Source organism: Paramormyrops kingsleyae, chromosome 10 (genome assembly GCF_048594095.1).
Source record: "Paramormyrops kingsleyae isolate MSU_618 chromosome 10, PKINGS_0.4, whole genome shotgun sequence".
Taxonomy (NCBI): domain Eukaryota; kingdom Metazoa; phylum Chordata; class Actinopteri; order Osteoglossiformes; family Mormyridae; genus Paramormyrops; species Paramormyrops kingsleyae.
Window position 1 is genome coordinate 15,757,625 of NC_132806.1, and position 22,925 is coordinate 15,780,549.

General features: G+C 44.5%; 1 protein-coding gene across 1 annotated transcript; it reads left to right on the plus strand.

Moving 5' to 3' along the window:
* Positions 1–6,145: 6,145 nt before the first annotated feature.
* Positions 6,146–21,871, plus strand: polr2a (RNA polymerase II subunit A). Its single transcript, XM_023832484.2, has 29 exons — positions 6,146–6,473; positions 7,351–7,483; positions 7,754–7,890; positions 8,335–8,508; positions 8,777–9,058; positions 9,372–9,533; positions 9,843–10,063; positions 10,359–10,491; positions 10,645–10,769; positions 10,972–11,182; positions 11,331–11,540; positions 11,685–11,853; positions 11,966–12,060; positions 12,187–12,390; positions 12,567–12,789; positions 13,428–13,611; positions 13,882–14,053; positions 14,237–14,342; positions 14,795–15,000; positions 15,154–15,378; positions 15,526–15,772; positions 15,864–15,964; positions 16,047–16,151; positions 16,325–16,507; positions 16,627–16,830; positions 17,014–17,200; positions 17,294–17,407; positions 17,525–17,674; positions 18,146–21,871. The coding sequence occupies exons 1-29, from the start codon at positions 6,387–6,389 to the stop codon at positions 19,303–19,305; spliced, it is 5,910 nt and encodes a 1,969-aa protein (XP_023688252.2). The 5' UTR covers positions 6,146–6,386; the 3' UTR covers positions 19,306–21,871.
* The last annotated feature ends 1,054 nt before the right edge of the window (positions 21,872–22,925 follow it).

Below are 22,925 nucleotides of genomic sequence, written 5' to 3' on the forward strand. Positions count from 1 at the left end.
GCAGCCAGAGTTCTTACTGAACTGGCAAGTCTGTTGCACAACTCGAGCCCACTGGCACGACTCAGAACCGTCCAAAATGCACGTCGGTTAGCTTGAGAGCCAAGAGCTGGTGGATGTGTCCTTCCTGGATACCCACGTGACCTGTGAATATATCAAATAGAACCTCCTTTCCGGAAGCACCCTACAAGGACAGGAGGCGTCTCTCGGATGACTTCTGACTCAACAGCTCCTGCGGTCAGCCGTTTGCACTGCAGAATGACAGGCAGTGGGGTAAACCTCAGATTTAAAAAGCTAACTCCACAAAGCCCTTGGCCATCAGCCTAATTACTCTACATGGTGTCGTCTATATTCATGCACCATGAAGTGTTGGATCATTGATGGACTTATCTGCTTCATAGTCATACTTCCACTCATCTCCGTGAATTCAAGCAGCGGACATGGCTATAGGACACAGGCATTGCATGTCAAAACAAAACTGGACCTAGTACCAAAACATTCGACATCACAGTTCTTAACCTGCTTGTCTGCTTAGCAAAAATGAAACATGTAAGATACAGGATAACTTATAAAGTAGGTCGTGTCTGCAGGATAAAACGATTCTTGGACAAACACTTTTTAATAATATCATTTCATAAAAAATAAAACACAGAAATTACTCAAAAATTGCCATGAGGTTTCCTACAGTGCATCCTTTGTCAGGAGGGGTTGCTGTAGTTTGTGTCTGTGAATACGGTGAGTAAGGGTGGCTGAAGTCAGTAGCATGTCATATTCAATGGCTAAGAACCACTTCCAGGTCACTTAATTGTAGTCTATTCTCTTAAAAAGATCTGCAGTCACCAAGGCCCATAGCATGTCTTTCATTTTATTAAACAAAAAGTGTATTGCTCTCCTCGTCTGAAGATCAACTCTCTTTCTCATGTTTTGACAGTTAACACAATTCTTGCTGAAATTTAATGCTGATTTGACAATGCATTAATTAAGTAAAACAAGCAAACACAATTCCCAAAACCTATTTCAAATAATGTATTTAGTACTAGCGTTGTTAGCTGCTAAATGTACATATCATGGTTTGTTACTTTGTTACTAAGAACACCCCAGAGCACCTGGGACAACTGTCACATTTATAAGTATTCCATTTGAATCAATTTGATTAGTTTGTTTTGTAAAAAAAATATGCATAGTGATGTTTATATGGAGCCCAACATAATTTTAGGAATTATGTAACTGGCCCAACGCCGCACCAGCCACTGATTCCAAATGTGTTTTGAATTCTTAAGAAGGCTAACTAGTGCTTTTTTAAGCTGCAATTAAGATTAATAGGAATTAAATAAATGTACCTCACTCTTCACATAGGACAAACTAAACATCTATCTTTGTAATGCAGCTAATCCCGGTCCTGGAAGCTGATTGGCTACAGGAAGGTTCGAGGCCGTGCTTCGTCCCCTGATAAAGTAACGCGTATGACCTGATCACCTTACTGTGTCAAATATCACTGCACAAACTTTTGATCCCGTGTCCGTTTCACTGTGGTACGATCAAGTAGTATTAACGAGGTGAAACAGGACAGTTTTCCCAGTGAATTTCATTTATCAAATTATTTAAAAGGTATAAGACAGGAATAGCGCACTATTATGAGATAGAAGTTGCTGGACCTAAGGCAACAGTGTCTGTTGTCCAGCGGTTTAATTATATACACTGAGCGCGTTCTGAATTTTCTTTTCATCTTAAATTGTAAACACTAACTTTTAAACTATGTTGCACTTGTAGAAGAAAATCTAGGTATTTTTTTAAATACGTAGCAGCGTTTGCCCTAAGATCAGAGCGACAGGCTATTAAAAGCAACACTTAACTCGTGACTTCATTAACAAAACAACTTACGCGTTAATACAACATCCAGTTTTAATCTTTATTCCTATTATAATGGCAAAACGATTTAAACACTGCTTGCTGCGCTAATAGAGATGAAATAACTTTAGAAAAATCATCGGTTAATATTAAAATAAAGCTCCACGCCTTTACTTCGGGCAATAAAGGCCTTACAAGTGCGGTTAAACGCCCGGTATTATAAACAAGCTGACAGTTGTGATGAAAGTTGTTATTCAACTAAATAGCAAGTAAAGGTACCTATTATTCGGAAGCGTAACGTAACATTCAGTTCAGCCAAAATTCCCGTGAAGAATAAAAACTTAAGCAGGAAAAGTTGTGTTTTCGATAAGGACCGTGTGCTCCACACCTCATGCATGAGCCTACATGCACCACCAGGCGGAGCTATGCAGAAAAATAATGTTGCGCAACTTAATTACAGTAGGTAGTAATGTTCCTTCTCCGCTAGAGGGAGACAGAGGCTAAAAAACGAACAGGGAAATTAAAGCGAGGAGGCCCATTTTAAAGAAGCAAAATGTATGATTTACAGGTGCATCTGTCCACTCTGATACATTTGCATGACACAATTCTGATATAAAATAATTTTCAATTAGCTTATTTGCACGTACTAACAACATCTTAAATATGTATTCTAGAAAGTCACAGACATAAATATGATTTTAATACAAATGAGAAAATAACGGGAGATTTAGTGAACTAGTCAAGATAATTCGTCATAGATGTGTTCTGGCGTGTTTAACATTGGCACTTATTTTAAACTAGTTTCTGGCAAATGTCAGGGAATGTGTACAGTCAAATTTATGAAATCAACCATGATGCTGTCACATAATTCACTGTAAGTCTTCATACAGTCCATTGGAAGGCTCAAGCACTAACAAAAATTATGGACAGAGGGAGAAGAGTCATTCCAAGTGAACTCCACATTCCTTCTCCCACACATATGTGTTCTTGCTACATCATGTCCATCATGTGACACAAAACTCTAAATCAAGCACATCAGCATACGAGAGTGAGAACACTAGCATGATCACCAAGCATCCATCTGGACAGAGCTAGAGAGGTGTTTACAGACATAAGCGACCTTGTAGACTGCTATGAAGATGGCCTCTTATGCCCCTTCTGAGGCTGAGAATAGTTAGTAGTCAAAACCATAAGCATGCTCAAGGTCATAAAACCATAGATTAAAGACAGAGTAGCCAAGTTGCAATAACCCCCCCCCCACACACACCTATGATCTAGGCCCAAGATCATTTTCTAACTTAAAACCTAACTACTATGAATAATTGTCTGTCACTGTGTCCCCAAATCATAACCAAGTAGTCTACATATTCTTAATATGAAATACAAGATGACAAAAGTTTAGGAAACTAGTTACATTTACATATTAACTTCCCAGGACCAGGTAAGACTGTATGTATATGAGATTGTGTATATTTGGGCAGAACAAATTCTAAGCTACAAATATCATTGGTACTTATCCTTCACTCAACAATTAACAGTTTTATAGGATTTGCACTTAAAATATAACGTTAGATCAAACAAAAGAAACGTGGAGATCCATTAGGAGTGAATTTGGTGTTTATTAAAGCAAAGATACATGAATGTGTCATGAGTATAAAGTTACAGTTCATTACACATCATCAAAAAGAATTAACTGTTTCGCACCCGCGCAGTCTTAATAAAGCATCAAAAAGGCAAGCATGCGAAGTTATACTCGCTTGGTACTTGTGAGGGTTCCAGGCAGGACATTCCATGTGGGTAAACGGGAATTACTTCGCATGCGCAGTACGTCGAAATTCCCAGCCATGCACAAGAACGACACACACACAGGCCATTTTTGTTCAAGCGAGCCTCCTAACGGGATTATGCAACCGCCCGGCGGTGGTCGCCAGCTTCCCCATAGGGTTCGGTCGCTAACTTCACGGTAGAAGGACAAGCGCAACTCAAAATGTCAGTCTATCCCCAAGCCTTCGGTTTTTCAGCTTGGTTTAGGCTACGTTAAACGAATTAAGGTTAACGTTTGTTGTTTCGACGCGGACATTTGCCCTTAGTTAGTGTGTAACTTATTTGGCTAGTTATACAGCCGAATATACTGTCCCTTTTGTGCCCGCCCCGTTAAAGGAAAAAAAAAACTCCATTTTTACGACCCCCGCCCGCCATGTCAAGCATACTTAGGTAGCGCTAAAATAGTTACCTCTTCGGGTTTTCTCATTTTAAATAGGAGATGTTAAACAAAATACTCCACGCCACCAATGCCAACGTACTTAGGAAAATCATTTATATCTAATTAAAGGAGTGCTTTGAAAACAGCGGGCATCTGACAGATCGTTCTAAGGACAACACTGAAGAGACGACATTAGCTAACTAGGAAATAACAGACTGAGCCGAATGATAGTCTATCGAAGTTGGTGGCCTACCTAAAGTCCATAGCTACCGAAGACGCCTGGAATATTATTTCACTGCGCGACATTTGGATTACTAGACAGCAACCCGTCGATAATAATAAAACTTTACCAAAATGTACATGCCCCTGCGTCTGTACATGATTGAACTACAGCTCCATTACAAAGAGTGGTCCTGGGGTTACTGTATAGACCTAATCGAAATGGCTGTTTTGCACACTGCCATTTCTTGGGGGAAAAAGAAACCTTTCGTGGAAACAAAGCCCTTCCCTAATAATTCACTACATTGCTAGTGTCTCCGTATTTGTCGAGCCAACGACACGAAGCCGGCGGCGACTCGCCAGCTGCCCAACAGGGCTAAATAAATTCAAATTCAGTCTGTGACAACGAAATTAAAAGGCCTTACTGCGAATAACTAGATACAAAGTGCACAGTTCCTCATGACTTGCCAAGCCAATTCCATGTTGGCAGCCATATTGTTTAAAGAAAGCTACTTCACTGCTATTTTAACCCAATAAATCATATCAATTTGTACTCTCTCTCCCCTAACAATTTCAATTTCTTCAAATTGATTACTAATTGATAAGCATCTAACCGCACTGTCATATCTCCGACACCAATCTTTTAAATATTTCGAACTATTTGCCGTCGTGCTGGTTAGCAACAACTAGCTAAGCAAGAACAAACCGCGAGTTAGCATTCCTTCTCTCGCCACCATTGCATAGTATCGAATATAGTTACTACGCCACCTACGAAATCTAAAAGTAAAAATAATCACAATTGTATAAGACAACGGATAACTGCATTTTAGCCCTGTCAAAACTACAACACTAAAAAATCCAAAATATTCAAACTTTTGCCTCCTTTACGTAGTCTTAAGTTGTCGTACCAATTTCGGCCTTCCCGTTTACATTAGTTTTTTGTGGAAAAATAAACTTAAGTTACCTGAATAAAACACATATACTATGCAATAACGTCCTGTCCACTTTTACAGAAGTCAGTTAACCATAATCCTTGAAAAGCAACAATATTATACAGTACAGGCTTTCTTCGGATTTTCCTAGACGACATAGCCAGAGAGAGTGCCGGCTGCCCAGCATTCGCCTCTACTGGAGACCGAGGAGCGGAGCACATTCCCGTAAAAAACGAAGAAAATGTTGAAAAAATAATAAAATATCGACGTCGATCAAAAACTGAAAGAAAATAACACCGGTGTGACCACTTTGTTTAGCTAAACTAACGAATTTGGTTGAAAAAATATTTTGGTTTTATCAAACGGTCTACGTAGGCCTTAACGCGCGAGCTTCATTTCCAAGAGTCGTAGCTGATCCAAAGCGAGACGGGCGAGACAGCGCGGATTTTTTTTATTTTTGCTAAGAGGGAAAATTCTTATTCGGCCGAACTCGGAATTGTTCGGAAATAAGGCGGGTCAAACAAGAATTAATTCAGAACGGTCGTTTCTTCATACTATTGGTGTGTTCTTGCCATAATTTACATATTCATTAGCCTTTACACGAACCGTGTAAGACTTCGAGAAATACTAAAAAAAACTAACTGAATAATATATTGAAACTCCTCCTCGTATATAATATAGCCAATAGAAATATTTCTCAATTGCCTTATGCACTCCCCCTCTTCCAATTCGTTCCTAAAATATAGCGTGCACGTTCATTGGATGTACGTCCGATCTATTTCATAATTCAGGCGTATCTCTCGAGCAGCCAATTGCCGTTTTACTACACTAGCTTATTGCCCACCCCCAAACTGTTCAGCCCCTGCAGTGTGGGCCTTGTAAACCTGTAGCCCATCGTACAGTCTATATAAAGCCGTGTGGAAGCAGTTCTTGCTCAGATGCGCTTAGAGCGCACCGGAGTGTAGTTCGGGAAAAGGGAAGGAGGTATCCCTTAGTAATAGTAGCTAGTTTAAAAACGTAAATAAGCAGCCTCATAGATCCGTAAACAACGTGGGTCCTTGGGAACTCGCCATCGGAGACATTCCGGTCGCCGGTGGGGGCTTGGACAGAGTCTCAGTGGCAATTTTACCTGTTCCTCTTTACAAAGCGGCGTGCCGAGGGAGGACGCGTCTCTTTGAATAGACAGGATGCACGGACCGCCCTCCGGCGACAGCGCATGCCCAATGCGCCTCATCAAGAGGGTGCAATTCGGCATCATCAGCCCAGATGAGCTTGTAGGTTTTGGTTTGGGGAGGGGGGACTTCATTTAACTTTTTGAATGGAGTGTTCTCTTATTGATACTCTATATCCAGATAAATATACCAGTGGATTTTCAATATTTATCCTTTATTGAATGTGTTGGTCTTGTTGTAGGCTAACGTAGTTAGCCTAACAGCTAGTTCACGTTAGGGACCGCATGTTTACAGAACTTCACTTTCACTGCAAAACGGATGTCTACAGTAATTAAAGAGAAATGCCCTTAATGCTTAAACGTGCTTTGATGGCGTCATGCATTTCACGGTAGCAGACAAGTTTAAGGTTACTTTTGTCAAACGTGCGTTTTCACATGTTATCGCATTCACACACACTTTCTTCGTGTTGACTTAGAGCTTTGCATTCCTTTATGTACTTTTAATCTGTGACTTTGACAATAAAGCCTGTTTTAAAGTGGTGCAACGCATGTCTTTCTATAACATTAACACGTATCAACGACTCGATCGCTATGGTGTTCGCTGACTTAATGCGTTTTCAACTTGGACTTTATTTAACTTCCTCGCTACATATTCCGGGGAGTTTTCCCGGTCGCGTGTCGTCTGTTTGATTATGGCTCATTCGGCAGCTGCGGTTCCTGCATACAGTTTTAACTGGGATATTTGCTTAGTGTAAATGAACGAAGTTCCTTCATAAGTTGGGATTTTTTAATACACGTGGCGCGCTTTCATAAATGCAATTTACGTTTATTTTCTTTGCACATGGCTCTTTGGCTTGTAACTTGCCACTCGTGTGTAAATATGCACTGCGTTATATATCATAAGCCTAAAGTTATTTTACTGCACCTTCATTATCATTTTGATCACATTTCTTTTTCCCCCTCTTCTCCCCTCCTTTCAGAAAAGAATGTCTGTCACAGAGGGGGGAATTAAGTATCCTGAAACCACAGAAGGAGGACGTCCAAAACTGGGAGGTCTCATGGATCCCCGGCAAGGTGTCATCGAGAGGTCGGGGAAATGTCAGACATGTGCAGGTAATTATTATATTAGTCCTGTACTTGTGACAACCAAATGTTAGTCGAGTGTTTCCCAACTCGGTCCTGAGGGACCCACAGAAGGTACACGTTTTTGCTCCTTCCCAGCTCTCTGCCAGACAGTCCACATTTTTGCAGATACGTGGGCTGTCTGTGGGTCATCGCGGTTGGGAAACAATGTATTAGGCTGAATTGTGCAAATACACATTTTGCTCTTAATTCAGCCCCATGGCTCAAAACTCTGCTTTCGTTGTTGTGTGCTTCCGTCAGGTAACATGACAGAGTGCCCGGGTCACTTCGGCCACATTGAGCTGGCCAAACCCGTCTTCCATGTGGGCTTCATCACCAAGATCATGAAGATCCTGCGTTGCGTTTGCTTCTTCTGTTCAAAGCTATTGGTTGATGCGGTCAGTTAAAAAAAAAAAAAAAAAAAAAAAACTGCACACAAACTATTTTGCAGATTAATCCTAAACCCATCCATACTGTACTGGTAGCTGCTTGGGAGGCGTTGTGCAATAGTTCAGTCCTTAGTTATTAAAGATGTCATAACGTGGGTTTCAATGAAGTGTGAGCTACAGGAAGCAGAACAGCCAAGGTTACCTGTTCTTGTCCTCCTGTTATTTCACATATTAAAAGGAATTTTGTGTTATACAGCTTATTTTGGCATGATAAGCATATCCTTACCGCAAACATAAGTTACTTTTATGCTTTCCAAAATAGTCGTGCTCTTTTTCCTTGTATATTTGTACAAGTAATTGTAGGTAATCATGTGGAATTAGTTTTGCCCGCAGTGCTGCTCTTCGCTGTTCTGTTCCAATAACATGACCCCCCCCCCCGCCATGGTCTTCCAGAACAACCCAAAGATAAAAGACATCCTGACTAAGTCGAAGGGCCAGCCCCGGAAGCGTCTCACCCACGTGTACGATCTGTGCAAGGGCAAGAACATCTGTGAAGGAGGGGAGGAGATGGACAATAAGTTTGGTGTGGAGCAGGCTGAGACTGAGGAGGACATCACAAAGGAGAAGGTGTTGCTCTCTACTGACCTTTATGTTTCTGCAGTCTGCTCTCAAATTAAATTGATGCCCAACTTCCAACTTAGTCCTGTTCAGCCAGTATTTGTAATTAAGTAATGCCCTGTATTAACCTTGTCTTGAGGTGCTTTTGCTAAAGACTTTGCCTCTAATAATATGGTCACACTGCTGTCTCTACATATTTATTTCTGTTTCCCTTTCAGTTCAGCTACTTGTTCAGCTGTTGTTCCTCAACGTTTCCTCCTGTTTGTGTTGCTGTCAGGGCCACGGTGGTTGCGGCCGCTACCAGCCGCGGATCCGGCGCTCGGGGTTGGAACTGTATGCGGAATGGAAGCATGTCAATGAGGACTCCCAGGAGAAGAAGATCCTCTTGAGCCCTGAGCGCGTCCACGAGATCTTCAAGCGCATCTCCGACGAGGAGGATATCATTCTGGGCATGGATCCCAAGTTCGCCCGACCTGAGTGGATGATCGTCACCGTGTTGCCCGTCCCTCCCCTGGCAGTGCGACCCGCTGTCGTCATGCAGGGCTCTGCTCGTAACCAGGTATTGACAGTCACCCTGCTCTCATAATGGGCATTTTATTTTGGGTTATTGTGATCATTTGGGGCCTGTACTGATGTCAGTCTCCAGTGGGTGACTTTGTGCATGTATAAGACGCATTATGCCGACAAACTGAACATTACAATAAAGAATGCAGCATGTCCCTCTCACACAGACCTTCAGGATGAACTGACCTGGCCGTCTATGGCATTATGTTGTGGCCAGTATCTTGTGTTAATACGGAATATGCTTGGTTTTAGGTAAAGACGACAAATTATCTTAAACATGTCTCTTTCCCGCTCTTCTCCCCTTGCAGGATGACCTGACGCACAAGCTGGCAGACATCGTGAAGATCAACAACCAGCTGCGGCGAAACGAGCAGAGTGGGGCGGCTGCTCACGTCATCGCCGAGGATGTCAAGCTGCTGCAGTTTCACGTAGCCACCATGGTGGACAACGAGCTTCCCGGCCTGCCCAGGGTACCATGACCCACTGTGACCACCATGCTGGCATGAACCATGATTACTTGCGAGCGAGTTTGAATGACAAGAGCCTCTTTGGGGTAGTGAAGAGCAGGAGGAAAAGCTTTCTCATGCTGTCTGAAATACTTCTTAACATTATTCCTGACTCATTCTGTGACAATTGTATCAATCTAGTTCCCTACTAGTGTTCAGATGAGGTTATATGTCCCTTAATCAGCATTCGTATGAGAGTATGGTGAATTGTTTGACTCGGAAATTGTATTTTGTTCTGAAGCCAGTGCACTAAATGGCATATTGTGATTCCAGGCAATGCAGAAATCGGGTCGGCCCCTGAAATCCCTCAAACAGCGGCTGAAAGGGAAGGAAGGCCGTGTCAGAGGTAACCTGATGGGAAAGCGTGTGGACTTCTCCGCACGTACTGTCATCACCCCAGACCCGAACCTGCAGATTGACCAGGTCGGTGTCCCACGCTCCATCGCAGCAAACATGACCTTCCCGGAGATCGTCACCCCATTCAACATCGACAGGTATGCTATGCATGCAGTGAATACTGGTGATAGATTTACACAGAATACTGTGTTGGATTTAAATTTAAATTTAAATAAATGAAGAAGCCGAAATTCTAAAGTAATGGAGGTTTTCATACAAAGTGTTATTCAACAAGTCTGAAGTGATGGTGCTGGAACACTTTGCTTTCTAGTTCTGTTCATGTGTAGATTTTAGTCACTTATGAGCCAGCAGTCTCTTATTGTGTAATTGTAAGCAGAAATGAATCAAGCTATTGGCCATCTGCTGACTGTATGTTAATGACATATGCTTCAGACTACAGGAACTGGTACGGAGAGGGAACAGCCAGTATCCAGGGGCCAAGTACATTATTCGTGACAACGGGGACCGCATTGATCTGCGGTTCCACCCAAAACCCAGTGACCTGCACCTTCAGATCGGCTACAAGGTGAATGCACGTTCACTTCCCTCGAGTGTGTTTTGTACTGGCAGTATCCTTTAGGGAATGGACTGTTTTCCACTTTTGTGGAGTTCATAGTGGCCTGATGTTGTCCCGCAGTTGGACTTGAGTTTTAGTCCTAAACAAACTCTTCTCCTTCAGGTGGAACGCCACATGTGTGACGGGGACATCATCATCTTCAACAGACAGCCCACATTGCACAAAATGTCCATGATGGGGCACAGGGTTCGCATTCTGCCCTGGTCCACATTTCGACTCAACCTCAGGTGGGCTTTTCAGGCGATTTGTGCATGTGGTACTTGACGTGAGATCGTCAGATGGGCCTTTTTGTTGTGTTTTTTTTTTGTTTGTTTGTTTTTACTCGCAGGCTTCATTTCTGGAAGGAAGGGTTAGGAGATATTGCATGTTTGTGTGATAATGAGCGAGACTGGGCAGCACTGACTTCCCTTCCCTTGTCTGCTCACCTAGTGTCACCACCCCCTACAATGCCGACTTCGATGGGGACGAGATGAACCTCCACTTGCCGCAGTCACTGGAGACGAGGGCAGAGATCCAGGAGCTGGCCATGGTGCCCCGGATGATTGTCACACCTCAGTCCAACAGGCCTGTCATGGGTATTGTGCAGGACACCCTCACTGCCGTGCGCAAGTTTACCAAGAGGGACGTCTTCCTCGAAAGGGTGAGGCTGTCCTACACTTCCATAATGTTTCAGTCTCTGACCTCTTGCTATGCTCCCAATTCCTCCCATTCTTAATGGTCATTTCTGCCACTGAATGTTGTGTCTCCTGTGTAATTTCTTGCATTTGCGTCCAAAATATCCCTTCCAGGGTGAGGTGATGAACCTGCTTATGTTTCTTTCCACGTGGGATGGCAAAGTACCCCAGCCAGCCATATTGAAACCTCGGCCACTGTGGACTGGCAAGCAAATATTCAGTCTCATCATCCCGGGTCATATCAATGCCATTCGGACTCACAGCACCCACCCTGATGAAGAAGACACTGGACCCTATAAGCACATTTCTCCTGGAGACACAAAGGTAGCTGTCTGGACACAGTCAACTGAAGATGGCTCTTCTCCCCCCCCATAACTATACTGTTCAGGCACTAACTTGTCCACTGATACCCCCTTGATTGATATTTTTGACTGCTTTTAACACATCGCTTTACCTCTTGATCTGCAGGTGATTGTTGAGAACGGGGAGTTGATTATGGGGATTCTCTGCAAGAAGTCCCTGGGAACTTCTGCTGGTTCTCTTGTCCACATATCTTATCTGGAGATGGGTCATGATGTCACCCGGCTTTTCTACTCCAACATCCAGACAGTGGTCAACAACTGGCTGCTTATTGAGGGTAAGGCGTCCAGGACATAACTGGCAGCTTGAGTTTTAATGACATGCCTTAAATCCGAGGCAAATGTGTCAAAACATTGGATTTTAAGAACATGTCTTGATGTCATATCTAGGTCACTCCATTGGTATTGGTGACTCTATTGCTGATGCAAAAACCTACTTGGACATTCAGAACACCATCAAGAAGGCCAAGCAGGATGTGATAGAGGTGAGACTATTGTTCTGATTGCTAGTCAAAGGCATTAAGCTTGCCTAGCAGATCTCCCAATTATACAATTTTGGACATCTTTAAGTTGAACTTGTCTAAAGTACTTGTTTCCTTGCTTGTATCCAGGTCATCGAGAAGGCTCATAACAACGAGTTGGAACCCACACCTGGCAACACTCTGAGGCAGACCTTCGAGAATCAGGTCAATCGTATCCTCAATGATGCCAGAGACAAGACTGGGTCCTCAGCCCAGAAGTCCCTGTCGGAGTATAACAACTTCAAATCCATGGTGGTGGCTGGGTCCAAAGGATCCAAAATCAACATTTCACAGGTAAAAGGAAGGATAGTATAGTTGGTTCAGGACTGGGTCACTAAGAGTCTACTTGCCGTCTCTGTACCCTCTTCCCAATGCATCTGCCAAAGAGCCCCCGACAGTTTTGATTAAAATCAAATTCAGAAAATTAGCCTGAAACAAATGTAACCAAATCTTTCTCTCTCGTCCTGCAGGTTATTGCAGTGGTGGGGCAGCAGAATGTGGAGGGGAAACGTATCCCCTTTGGTTTCAAGCACCGCACGCTGCCCCACTTCATCAAGGATGACTATGGGCCGGAGAGCAGGGGTTTTGTGGAGAATTCCTATCTGGCTGGCCTCACACCCACAGAATTCTTCTTCCATGCCATGGGTGGCAGAGAAGGTCTTATCGACACTGCTGTGAAGACTGCCGAGACTGGTAAGTCTCAAAGGGGTTACCTGTAGTGTTATGTACTGGCAAGAATCTGGCGATATGATGTGTGTCATTACACGTGGGTTACTATTCAGTATATTGTGGTACTGTAAGCAAGGCAAGTCTAATTTTAGGAAAATTGTCAAATACTATAAAAATGAGTAAAATGCATGGCTCTTGTCTATCTCTTTAGTGCCTTCTTTATTGTAGAAGCTAAAATGAGCCCACGCTTCAGCTCTTTACGTCATGGGAACCAATCTAATAACATTCAGCCATTGATGGCAGCATTACTAGTCAGCTAAGTCTGATAATGCTAATGTTAGCGGAACACTCTTGTGCTGCTTCCAGTTTCAGTTTATGTTACATTTGAGTGGAAGAATCTAAGGGCTGAAGATGGATTACAACACTGCTCTCTAGTGGCAGGCGGTTTAAACAAACCAAAACAAAATGAATCAATGTGTCACGAATCTGCGTGCAAACTATTGCTTAAAAATCAACAGTGTTTTTGAGAATCAATACAGTGTGTCAAAACATATTGCAATATTCATGTGTATCTATTTTCTTACACCCCTGGTTACCCATCTCCAGAAGTTTTCACCCCCATTTGACCCATCTCCTTGCTTACTCCTTTTGTCTCCCCTTAGGCTATATTCAGCGCCGTCTTATCAAATCCATGGAGTCGGTGATGGTGAAATACGATGCTACAGTGCGCAATTCCATTAACCAGGTGGTACAGTTGCGATATGGGGAGGATGGACTAGCTGGAGAAGCTGTGGAGTTCCAGAACATGGCTACACTCAAACCCTCCCACAAGGCCTTTGAGAAGAAGTAAGGAATCTGGACACCTCTCCATACATTTTTACTTAACTCTCCCAGTTCATCTTTACAGGTTTATCATCTAAGCTGCCTGTCTTTCCCATAAAATGCCTTAGGAAGTTGGCTGTGTTTTATTCAGACTAAATTTAATAAACAGATCTTGCTGTCATTTTGCTTGTCTTGAGAAGGTCAACGTTGGGTGATGGTTAGTAGATCGGCTGACTTGGTCCACAAACCAATTAAAGAGCTGCTTGAACACATCCCCTTGCTCTTGTCTCCCAGGTTCAAGTTTGACTACACCAATGAGAGAGCTCTTCGGCGAACCCTACAGGAGGATGTGGTGAAAGACGTAATGACAAATGCACATGTACAGAGTGCCGTGGAGCATGAGTTTGACAAGATGAAAGAGGACCGGGAGATCCTCCGAGCCATTTTCCCCACTGGAGACAGCAAGGTCAGAGGTCACATATGCATGCATGCATGCATGCATGCATGCATGTCATCATGCGCTCTCCACTAGCACTATAAAAACAATGGTTGTAGTTCTGCATGTCTGCACGATGTATACAGTTTCCGTTTCTGCATAACATCTGTCCCACCATGATTTCATTGGATATATATTTTTGTGGTTCCCTAGGTGGTTCTGCCGTGTAATCTTGCCAGAATGATCTGGAATGCACAGAAGATTTTCCGCATCAATCCTCGCACCCCAACAGATCTCCACCCCCTGAGAGTTGTCAATGGTGTGTACCACCTGTATTACTTCCATAACATCTGTTAGAAAATGAATGTGGTCAGGTGTTCATTATACTAAGTCCACTGGTATGTTATGCTTATGGACTGGCCAAATACTGATCTTGTGGCATCAGACTGTGGGACAGCACCTGAAATAGGCCATCTAAATCAGGTCGTACGCTTTTGCACTCACCCTACCTCTTTGCACTTGTTTAGACTTAAGTTATTGCTATATTACAAGTAGATTACTTGCTAAGTTGCGAGGATCAGTACTAATATACCTTCTAATTCAACTTACTTTGTCTCTTTTATTGTGCATCCAAGAGGGAAAACCTCAACACTTCCTGAATTAATGATTTAGATCTGTTTTTGCAGCAACTTCCTGTATGTAAATTTTTAAAATTATAAATTTTTTTTAAATGCACTTGGTCCTAATGATTGTATGTCTTCATGTGTCCAGGCGTGCAGGAGCTGAGTAAGAAGCTGGTGATTGTGAACGGGGATGACCCGCTGAGCCGGCAGGCCCAGGAGAACGCCACGCTGCTCTTCAACATCCACCTGCGCTCCACCCTCTGCTCGCGGCGCATGACTGAAGAGTTCCGCCTCAGCACCGAGGCATTTGATTGGCTATTGGGAGAGATTGAGACAAAGTTCAACCAAGCCATTGTAAGCTCCAAAGTTTGAGAGGAAGGGACACAGTATAGTTTGTCTGAAAACCTTAATGTTTAAGTTATGAGTTTAGACTAGTGTAGGTAATTAGAGGTAATGCAAGGAATGTTGTTTTTGGGTGGTGGTGCTAATGACTTTTACATGTTCTAGGTACACCCAGGTGAGATGGTTGGGGCTTTGGCTGCCCAGTCACTGGGTGAGCCGGCCACCCAGATGACCCTGAATACCTTCCACTACGCTGGTGTATCTGCGAAGAACGTCACCCTTGGCGTGCCTAGGCTCAAGGAGTTGATCAACATCTCCAAACGGCCCAAGACCCCCTCGCTCACAGTGTTCCTGCTGGGCCAGGCGGCACGGGACGCCGAGAGGGCAAAGGTACCCCTCCCTCTCTGATACGGGCACCACTTTGATCAACTCTGCTTTGAACTATGTAGTTTGCGCACATCCATGGTGGACTTCGCTGTTGGACCCTTGAGCAAGCTCCTGTAACCTCAATGTCCATGTGACCACCTCTTTCCAAAGGACATCCTGTGCAGACTGGAGCACACCACCCTCCGGAAGGTGACGGCCAACACTGCCATCTACTACGACCCCAACCCTCAGAACACAGTGGTCACTGAGGACCAGGAATGGGTCAATGTCTACTACGAGATGCCCGACTTTGATGTGACCCGCATCTCGCCCTGGCTTCTGCGCATAGAGCTGGATCGCAAGCACATGACTGACCGCAAGCTAACCATGGAGCAGATTGCCGAGAAGATCAATGCAGGTCAGGACCGTACGCTATGTATGGAGGAGGTTGTGGAAGTCAGGTTTGGCATAAATGAACCTGTGGATGTTCGGATGTGTCTCTCCATCAGGTTTTGGTGATGACCTAAACTGCATCTTCAATGACGACAATGCCGAGAAACTGGTCCTGCGAATCCGCATCATGAACAGCGACGAAAACAAATTCCAAGAGGTGTGGGTCTGTCGCTACTTTTAAGTAGCTCATTGCTGCAAATCTGAATGAATCTGAATGATTGGGTCTCTCTCATTCCCAGGATGAGGAGGTGGTTGACAAAATGGATGATGACGTGTTTCTTCGATGCATAGAGTCCAACATGCTGACAGATATGACTCTCCAAGGCATTGAGCAGATTAGCAAGGTATGGGAGGAGCCTTCTGATTAGTTGCCCTGTCTACACACATTCCAGTGATCTTCCAGTGCATTATCAGTGTGAGAGCTATCAGATGACATATCGAAGACCTGTATAACTTTATGGTCTTGACCGTAAATGGTCATTTGCAATGTGATGTAAATCTTACTTCACCACCCCAGGTGTACATGCACCTCCCACAAACTGACAACAAAAAGAAAATCATCATCACAGAGGATGGGGAGTTCAAGGCGTTACAGGAGTGGATCCTGGAAACTGATGGTGTTGGCCTCATGAGGGTCTTGAGCGAGAAAGATGTGGACCCTGTCAGGACAACTTCCAATGACATTGTGGAGATCTTCACTGTAAGCAAGGCTTTGAGCTAGAATACATTTAATGTTCGTGCGATGCACAGGACATCTGACTTTCAGGAATGGTTGTATACTGTTGTGTCATGCATCCTTGCGTTTCCCCTTCCTTTCAGGTCCTGGGAATTGAGGCTGTACGCAAAGCCCTGGAGAGGGAGTTGTACCATGTGATCTCCTTCGATGGCTCCTATGTCAACTACCGCCACTTAGCCCTGCTTTGCGACACTATGACCTGCCGTGGTCACCTGATGGCCATCACACGTCACGGCATCAACCGGCAGGACACTGGACCCCTCATGAAGTGCTCCTTCGAGGAGACGGTTAGGATCGGAGTCGGGCTGGGGTGGAGTGTAGGGCGTGTGGGTTATGGTAGAGCTGATGGCAAGGGATGCTCTGTTTTTTTATGAGGGTTTCAGGGGAATGGATCTTCTGGTCCAGAAGAGATTTAAACAATTGCCTAGACAAACAAGTGGATCTGCATGGTTTTTTTTGCTGCCGTCTAGGTGGATGTGCTGATGGAGGCCTCCTCCCATGGGGAATGTGACCCTATGAAGGGTGTGTCTGAGAACATCATGCTGGGCCAGCTGGCACCAGCAGGCACAGGCTGTTTTGACTTGCTGCTGGATGCTGAGAAGTGCAAGTATGGCATGGAGATCCCCACCAACATCCCTGGCATCAGCATGGCAGGACGTAAGTGCTGAGCTGCCGTGTATGTTTCTGTGTGTAGTGCGATCTCATCAGACCGTTTCCAGAACATGCTTGCTCACCTTGTTCTCCTATCAGCAACCGGAATGTTCTTTGGATCTGCGCCCAGTCCCATGAGCGGGATGTCGCCTGCCATGACTCCCTGGAACACGGGAGCCACGCCTGCTTATGGGGCATGGTCACCCAGTGTGGGTAAGTACGCCCCTTTGCTCTGCCCTTTTGGCTTTTACTTCCCGACTGGCTGCCTGTTTGGTTCGCCTCTTCCCTATTGGTTGCCTAAAGCCTGGTCTCCGGTCATTGCCTCTGCAGGAAGCGGAATGACTCCAGGCGCTGCAGGTTTCTCACCCAGTGCTGCCTCCGATGCCAGTGGCTTTTCACCTGGATATTCTCCAGCTTGGTCACCCACGCCTGGCTCCCCTGGATCTCCAGGCCCAGCCAGTCCCTACATCCCCTCTCCTGGTAAGTCCACACTCAATCACAATTGTAAGTATTGCTGCATCATTTATCACAGGTATGGGTTTCTACTTAAGTTCACTTGCTTCTCTTTGGGCAATACTGATCGTATCTGAGGGTTACGAATAACACTACCAAAAACATGGCAGGCATGTTGTGGTTGAGTTTGCCGAACTTCCCTCACCCACCTCTTGCCCCTCTATCAGTTCATGGCATCAGTTGTCCATTTTTGAGGACGTTTCTGCTTTGACAAGCTCAAACTAGTTACAAGACCTTATTACTTCCCTTTCAGGCTGTCCTTTTTGTTAGCTATTGTATAATTCCCATATTTTAAATGCTAACAATTTCTGAAATGTCACCAGTTACTTAAATGGCAAATAAAAACACGGAAGTAAATTCCCTCTCAATTGCGAATTGCTGCTATATATGCGATATGTTTGGTTCTTGGTATCGTAAAATGTTCCTCCATTCCTCCAGGTGGCGCCATGTCTCCAAACTACTCCCCCACTTCCCCTGCATATGAGCCTCGTTCTCCTGGGGGCTACACGCCACAGAGTCCTGGTTACTCCCCTACATCTCCTTCGTACTCGCCCACCTCCCCGTCCTATTCACCAACGAGCCCCAACTACAGTCCAACTTCGCCCTCTTACTCCCCAACCTCGCCAAGCTACTCACCAACGTCACCAAGCTACTCCCCCACCTCCCCCTCATACTCCCCCACTTCCCCCTCATACTCCCCCACCTCCCCCTCTTATTCTCCCACCTCCCCCTCGTACTCCCCGACATCGCCTAGCTACAGCCCGACGTCTCCAAGCTACAGTCCTACATCTCCGAGCTACAGCCCAACGTCTCCAAGCTACAGCCCCACGTCGCCAAGCTACAGCCCCACGTCTCCCTCTTACTCCCCCACATCCCCCTCTTACTCCCCAACCTCCCCGTCGTACTCTCCCACCTCTCCGAGCTACAGCCCTACTTCGCCCAACTACACCCCCACCTCACCAAGTTACTCACCTACGTCACCGAGCTACTCCCCCACGTCCCCATCCTACTCTCCCACCTCTCCAAACTACACACCCACCAGCCCCAATTACTCTCCGACTTCTCCGTCTTACTCCCCGACCTCTCCGTCGTACTCCCCTTCCAGCCCACGCTACACCCCCCAGTCCCCCACCTACACACCCAGCTCCCCATCATACAGTCCCAGCTCTCCCTCCTATTCGCCCACCTCCCCCAAGTACACGCCTACCTCGCCCTCCTACAGCCCCAGCTCCCCAGAATACACCCCCACCTCTCCAAAGTATTCCCCAACCTCCCCAAAGTACTCGCCCACCTCTCCCAAGTACAGCCCGACTTCACCCACCTACTCTCCAACCACGCCCAAGTACAGCCCCACGTCCCCTACCTACTCACCAACATCTCCCACCTACACGCCCACCAGCCCGAAGTATTCTCCCACTTCGCCTACCTATTCCCCCACCTCCCCCAAATACTCCCCTACATCCCCCACCTACTCTCCTACTTCCCCCAAGGGCTCTACCTACTCACCCACCTCCCCAGGCTACAGCCCCACCTCCCCCACGTACAGCCTCACCAGCCCGGCCATCAGCCCCGACGACAGCGACGACGAGAACAACTGAAGGAGTCGCCATGGGGGGTTGAATGGGGACTGATGTTGATTCCCCTCCTGGCCTGCCTGTCTGCCCTTGGCCCCCTTGGCAGTACCCAGAAGGATTGGGCTCCCCCTTGTGGTGGAGGTGCACAGGGGCATGGTGAAGAACCCCAGTGTTCAACATGTGAATTTTTTTGCCCCACCTTCTGTTTTGCCAGCCCTCCTCCATCTGGGGTCCCTAATAATTACTGTTGTTTGATAGACTTGAACTATTAGCCTGAGTGAAGGCTGCCTTTTGGATTTTTCTTCCCCACTCCCATCTGGGTGTTGAGTAATGCCCCCCCCCATTAATAAAAGGAAAAAGGGAACTGCTTGTAGAAACACATTCTCTGTTCCTGGTCTAAAATTCAGAGTTGGCAGTGGCAATACAGAAACTATTCCAGTATTGCAAAAAATTCAAATGGATTATATTTTTAAACTTTGAATATAGTAATGCTACGCAGTACTTGTCAAATGGAAATCACTTTCACAAAAATAGAATTGTTGATCTTGTGTTACTAAAACTGCTTTGGTAGAAGCGCCTTTTTTTTTTTCCTCCTGTAAATGTACATAATTCAAGACTTGGTAAAAAAAAAATTACGGATTAATCAACAAAGGTTTAGTGATGTCCCTGGATAGTTTGGGTCAAACCTCTGCATTTGTGATGTTTTATGGAGGGATTTGAAATTCTTTATCTGAAGTGGCACTGAAACAGCATTCAGGTGGGCTGGCTATGTGGACACTGTGGTGGTGAACAATAAGGGTGGGTTTCTTGTCCTGTCCCACCCCTGCCCCCCAACTTCTTGCCGGGTGCAGCATTCCACAAGCTGGATTTTTGTGATAAATTGACTTTGACTCGCACCGCAGGTGTAGAGCTCCATAAAATGGTGCCCTAATTGGTTCAGCTCATACTACTTGTTTCTCGGAAGCACAAAGAATAGCAGAGGAACCCCCTCTCTCCCGCCCTCCTGCAAGAAAAGGGTGTGGACTTTCAGCAGCTCCTACCTTTGTCACCCAGACAATTTTGCAGTAGAAGCGGTTGTGTTGAACACAAGGGAGCTATGACTGAACTGTGTTTTTGATTTTTTTTTTTTTTGATTTTTTTTATTTTTAATATTTAAAATGTTAATAGGAGGAATGGGATGTTCTGGTGCATTAGTCGTTTGCATGAGTGGCACCACTTCTGGTCAGACTTTTTTTTTTTTTTTTTCTTTTTTCTTTAGGTTCAATCCTCTCTCCAACCTTTTATTAAAATTCCTTCAGTCCTAAACTAGCAGACATATAAATGCTTTATGTTCAGATTTAAGAAATAGAAATGGGAACTTTTTATTCTCTAATCAGTGAATTATTTTTTTTGTAAATTGTTTCTTTCCATTTGCTTTTCAGTTAAAGCTCTTGTAAGCTGCGAACTCATGTTATGTTGACTGTGTTTTTGGATGAAGAGTAATGTGGAAGTGTAATCAGACCCCAACAGCCAAACTTAACCCCGCAATCCTCCATAAACCCCACCCTCTGCCACTGCCCCACTGGCTTTAACTTTTGTCCCAGAAACGGCAGATCGGAAAGGAAGCCTTTGTTCATTTGCATCTTGTGCCTGTGTGCACAGGCTGATTCTTGGATTCTTCATGCTGCATATGCTGTAAAGTGTGTAAATAAGGGGCGGTTTGGATTGTGCTCCCTGGGAAGTTCTGGGTATTCGCTTTTGATCTCTTGAGCACTGTAGATTCCTGTTCCTTGGGATAACTGGTTATGACCTGGGTCGGAATAAGAATTGCTATTAGTATTAAGAACTGAGTTCCTTGTGTACAGCACTTTTGCTAACTTTGCGTTCCACTCACTGCATTTTGTTGGGTTGGGTGAGCTCGGACATCAAGGGTCAGATATGCAGTGTACAGTGGGCTCCAGTGGGGTTGGGTATCTCCCTGACCCCCTAAATGCAGTGTTTTTGTTTGGCAGGAGAGGCACTGAGTGTGGTTATGATTTGAACTCTTATCCTCCCTCTTTCTCTCCATCCAATTGCAACCCTAACCCCCCTCCGTGACACAAGTGTTTGTTCTACCTACATGTTAAGGTGGTTGAGTGGAGTTGATACTGTATAGGGCTAGGAGTCGGTCTAGTTTTGGTTGGGCCCAGAAATAAATTTTAAGCTAATTTAATATTAAAACTCTTTGGTACCTGCAACCTGGTCTTTCTTTTTTTTTCCATTTGCAAAATGATTTGCCTCAAAACATAAATCAGTCTTAAGTTCTGCAGAGAATTGGACAAAAAGACTCCTGGCTGATCTGTTCCTTTGGTTTTGTCCGGCTTAACTTGGTCAGTGTCGATTGGTGGACTCCCAGTGTGCGTGCGTGTGCACTCGTGCCCATATGAACTCCTGGTATAAGAGTTTGCTGAGACAGGGTTTCTTCCCCCCCCCCCTTTTCTGATTTTGAGACTAGACAGTCTCTGGGGAATGGAAAATTTAAATTAATTGCCACTGTATAGAAATTGATCCAATATTTCATTCTGTATCTGTTTTTGTTTTTCGACTTGAAGATTAAAAGTTTTACAAAATACCTAAAGTGTGTTTCTTTTTTTTTTTTTAGAAAAAAGAGGCAGTTTTCAAATGCAGCTTTGCAATTGAGTATAAACTAAATTCTGAAGTGACCTCAGCCTCTAGTTCTGCATTAAATCTGGTATACACCAGATGGCGCTCTGGTGCTGTAGGATTCGTTACAGCCAAACGAGCAATTTCTGCGGACGAACATGCTGTGCGTCTGGAGTTGAGCACAAACCTGCTAAAAACGCAAATGTAATGGATTTCTCAGGGTATTTTTGTGCTTTCATTGTAATTTTACATTCATCCTTATTGATGCTAGCATCCTAAGGACTCCTAATTCACTGCTGTGACAAATGACTATCTTGTTGCTAATCAACCCTTTTTGTCTCCAACTTTTTTTCTAAGAATTACGGTCTTTTCCAATGACCTGCATCTTCTCATAATACACCTAAAATAATTTGTCTGGTCATTTGCATTTCAAACTATGTTTCTAGCTTGATTTAATCAGATTTTTTTTTTAATAGTCCAGCACCAGTGTCTGACAGATTAATACACTTTCAGTCCTATTTGTTGTCCAGCTCTCACTTCTGCAAAGACTCACAGAAAATACCACGTTCTGCAAAATTTTGATGTGTTAGAGACATTGGCACAATTCTTTGCTGTGAGGAAGTAAAAACTGGCTGTAACCTCTGTCGTCTCAGTCAACACTGAACTTATCTGCTCTCCCATCTCAGATCTTTTGAAAGCAGCCCATATCTTTTTTCATGTTTGTTGCTTTCTGTAATGGCTTTGTAGAACTTGTAATATTTGATTTGATCTTTTCTGTTTGATTTCTGAAATTTGCCTTTTTTTTTTTTTTTTTTAGTTCTTTCTGTCCTGATTTTGATGACTTCTCTGTTGTATTTCCCCCTGTGCCGTTTGTCATGCTATATGCCTGGACCCAATCCACAGACACACGGGGACCCCGTGGATAGAAAGCTAGTCTGCCACAAAGCACACAATCGTGCATGTGCAATAACAGCTACAGGCAATTAATAGAAACCAGTACATCTAACATTACTGTAAAATTA

What these genes read in the sequence shown, in the direction of transcription:
- polr2a (XM_023832484.2), top strand. Translation starts at nt 6,387, where the DNA reads ATGCACGGACCGCCCTCCGGCGACAGCGCATGCCCAATGCGCCTCATC. An exon ending in AGCTTCCCGGCCTGCCCAGG is followed by an intron (nt 9,534 to 9,842) that starts GTACCATGACCC and finishes TTGTGATTCCAG; the next exon opens with GCAATGCAGAAATCGGGTCG. An exon ending in CAACTGGCTGCTTATTGAGG is followed by an intron (nt 11,854 to 11,965) that starts GTAAGGCGTCCA and finishes TGTCATATCTAG; the next exon opens with GTCACTCCATTGGTATTGGT.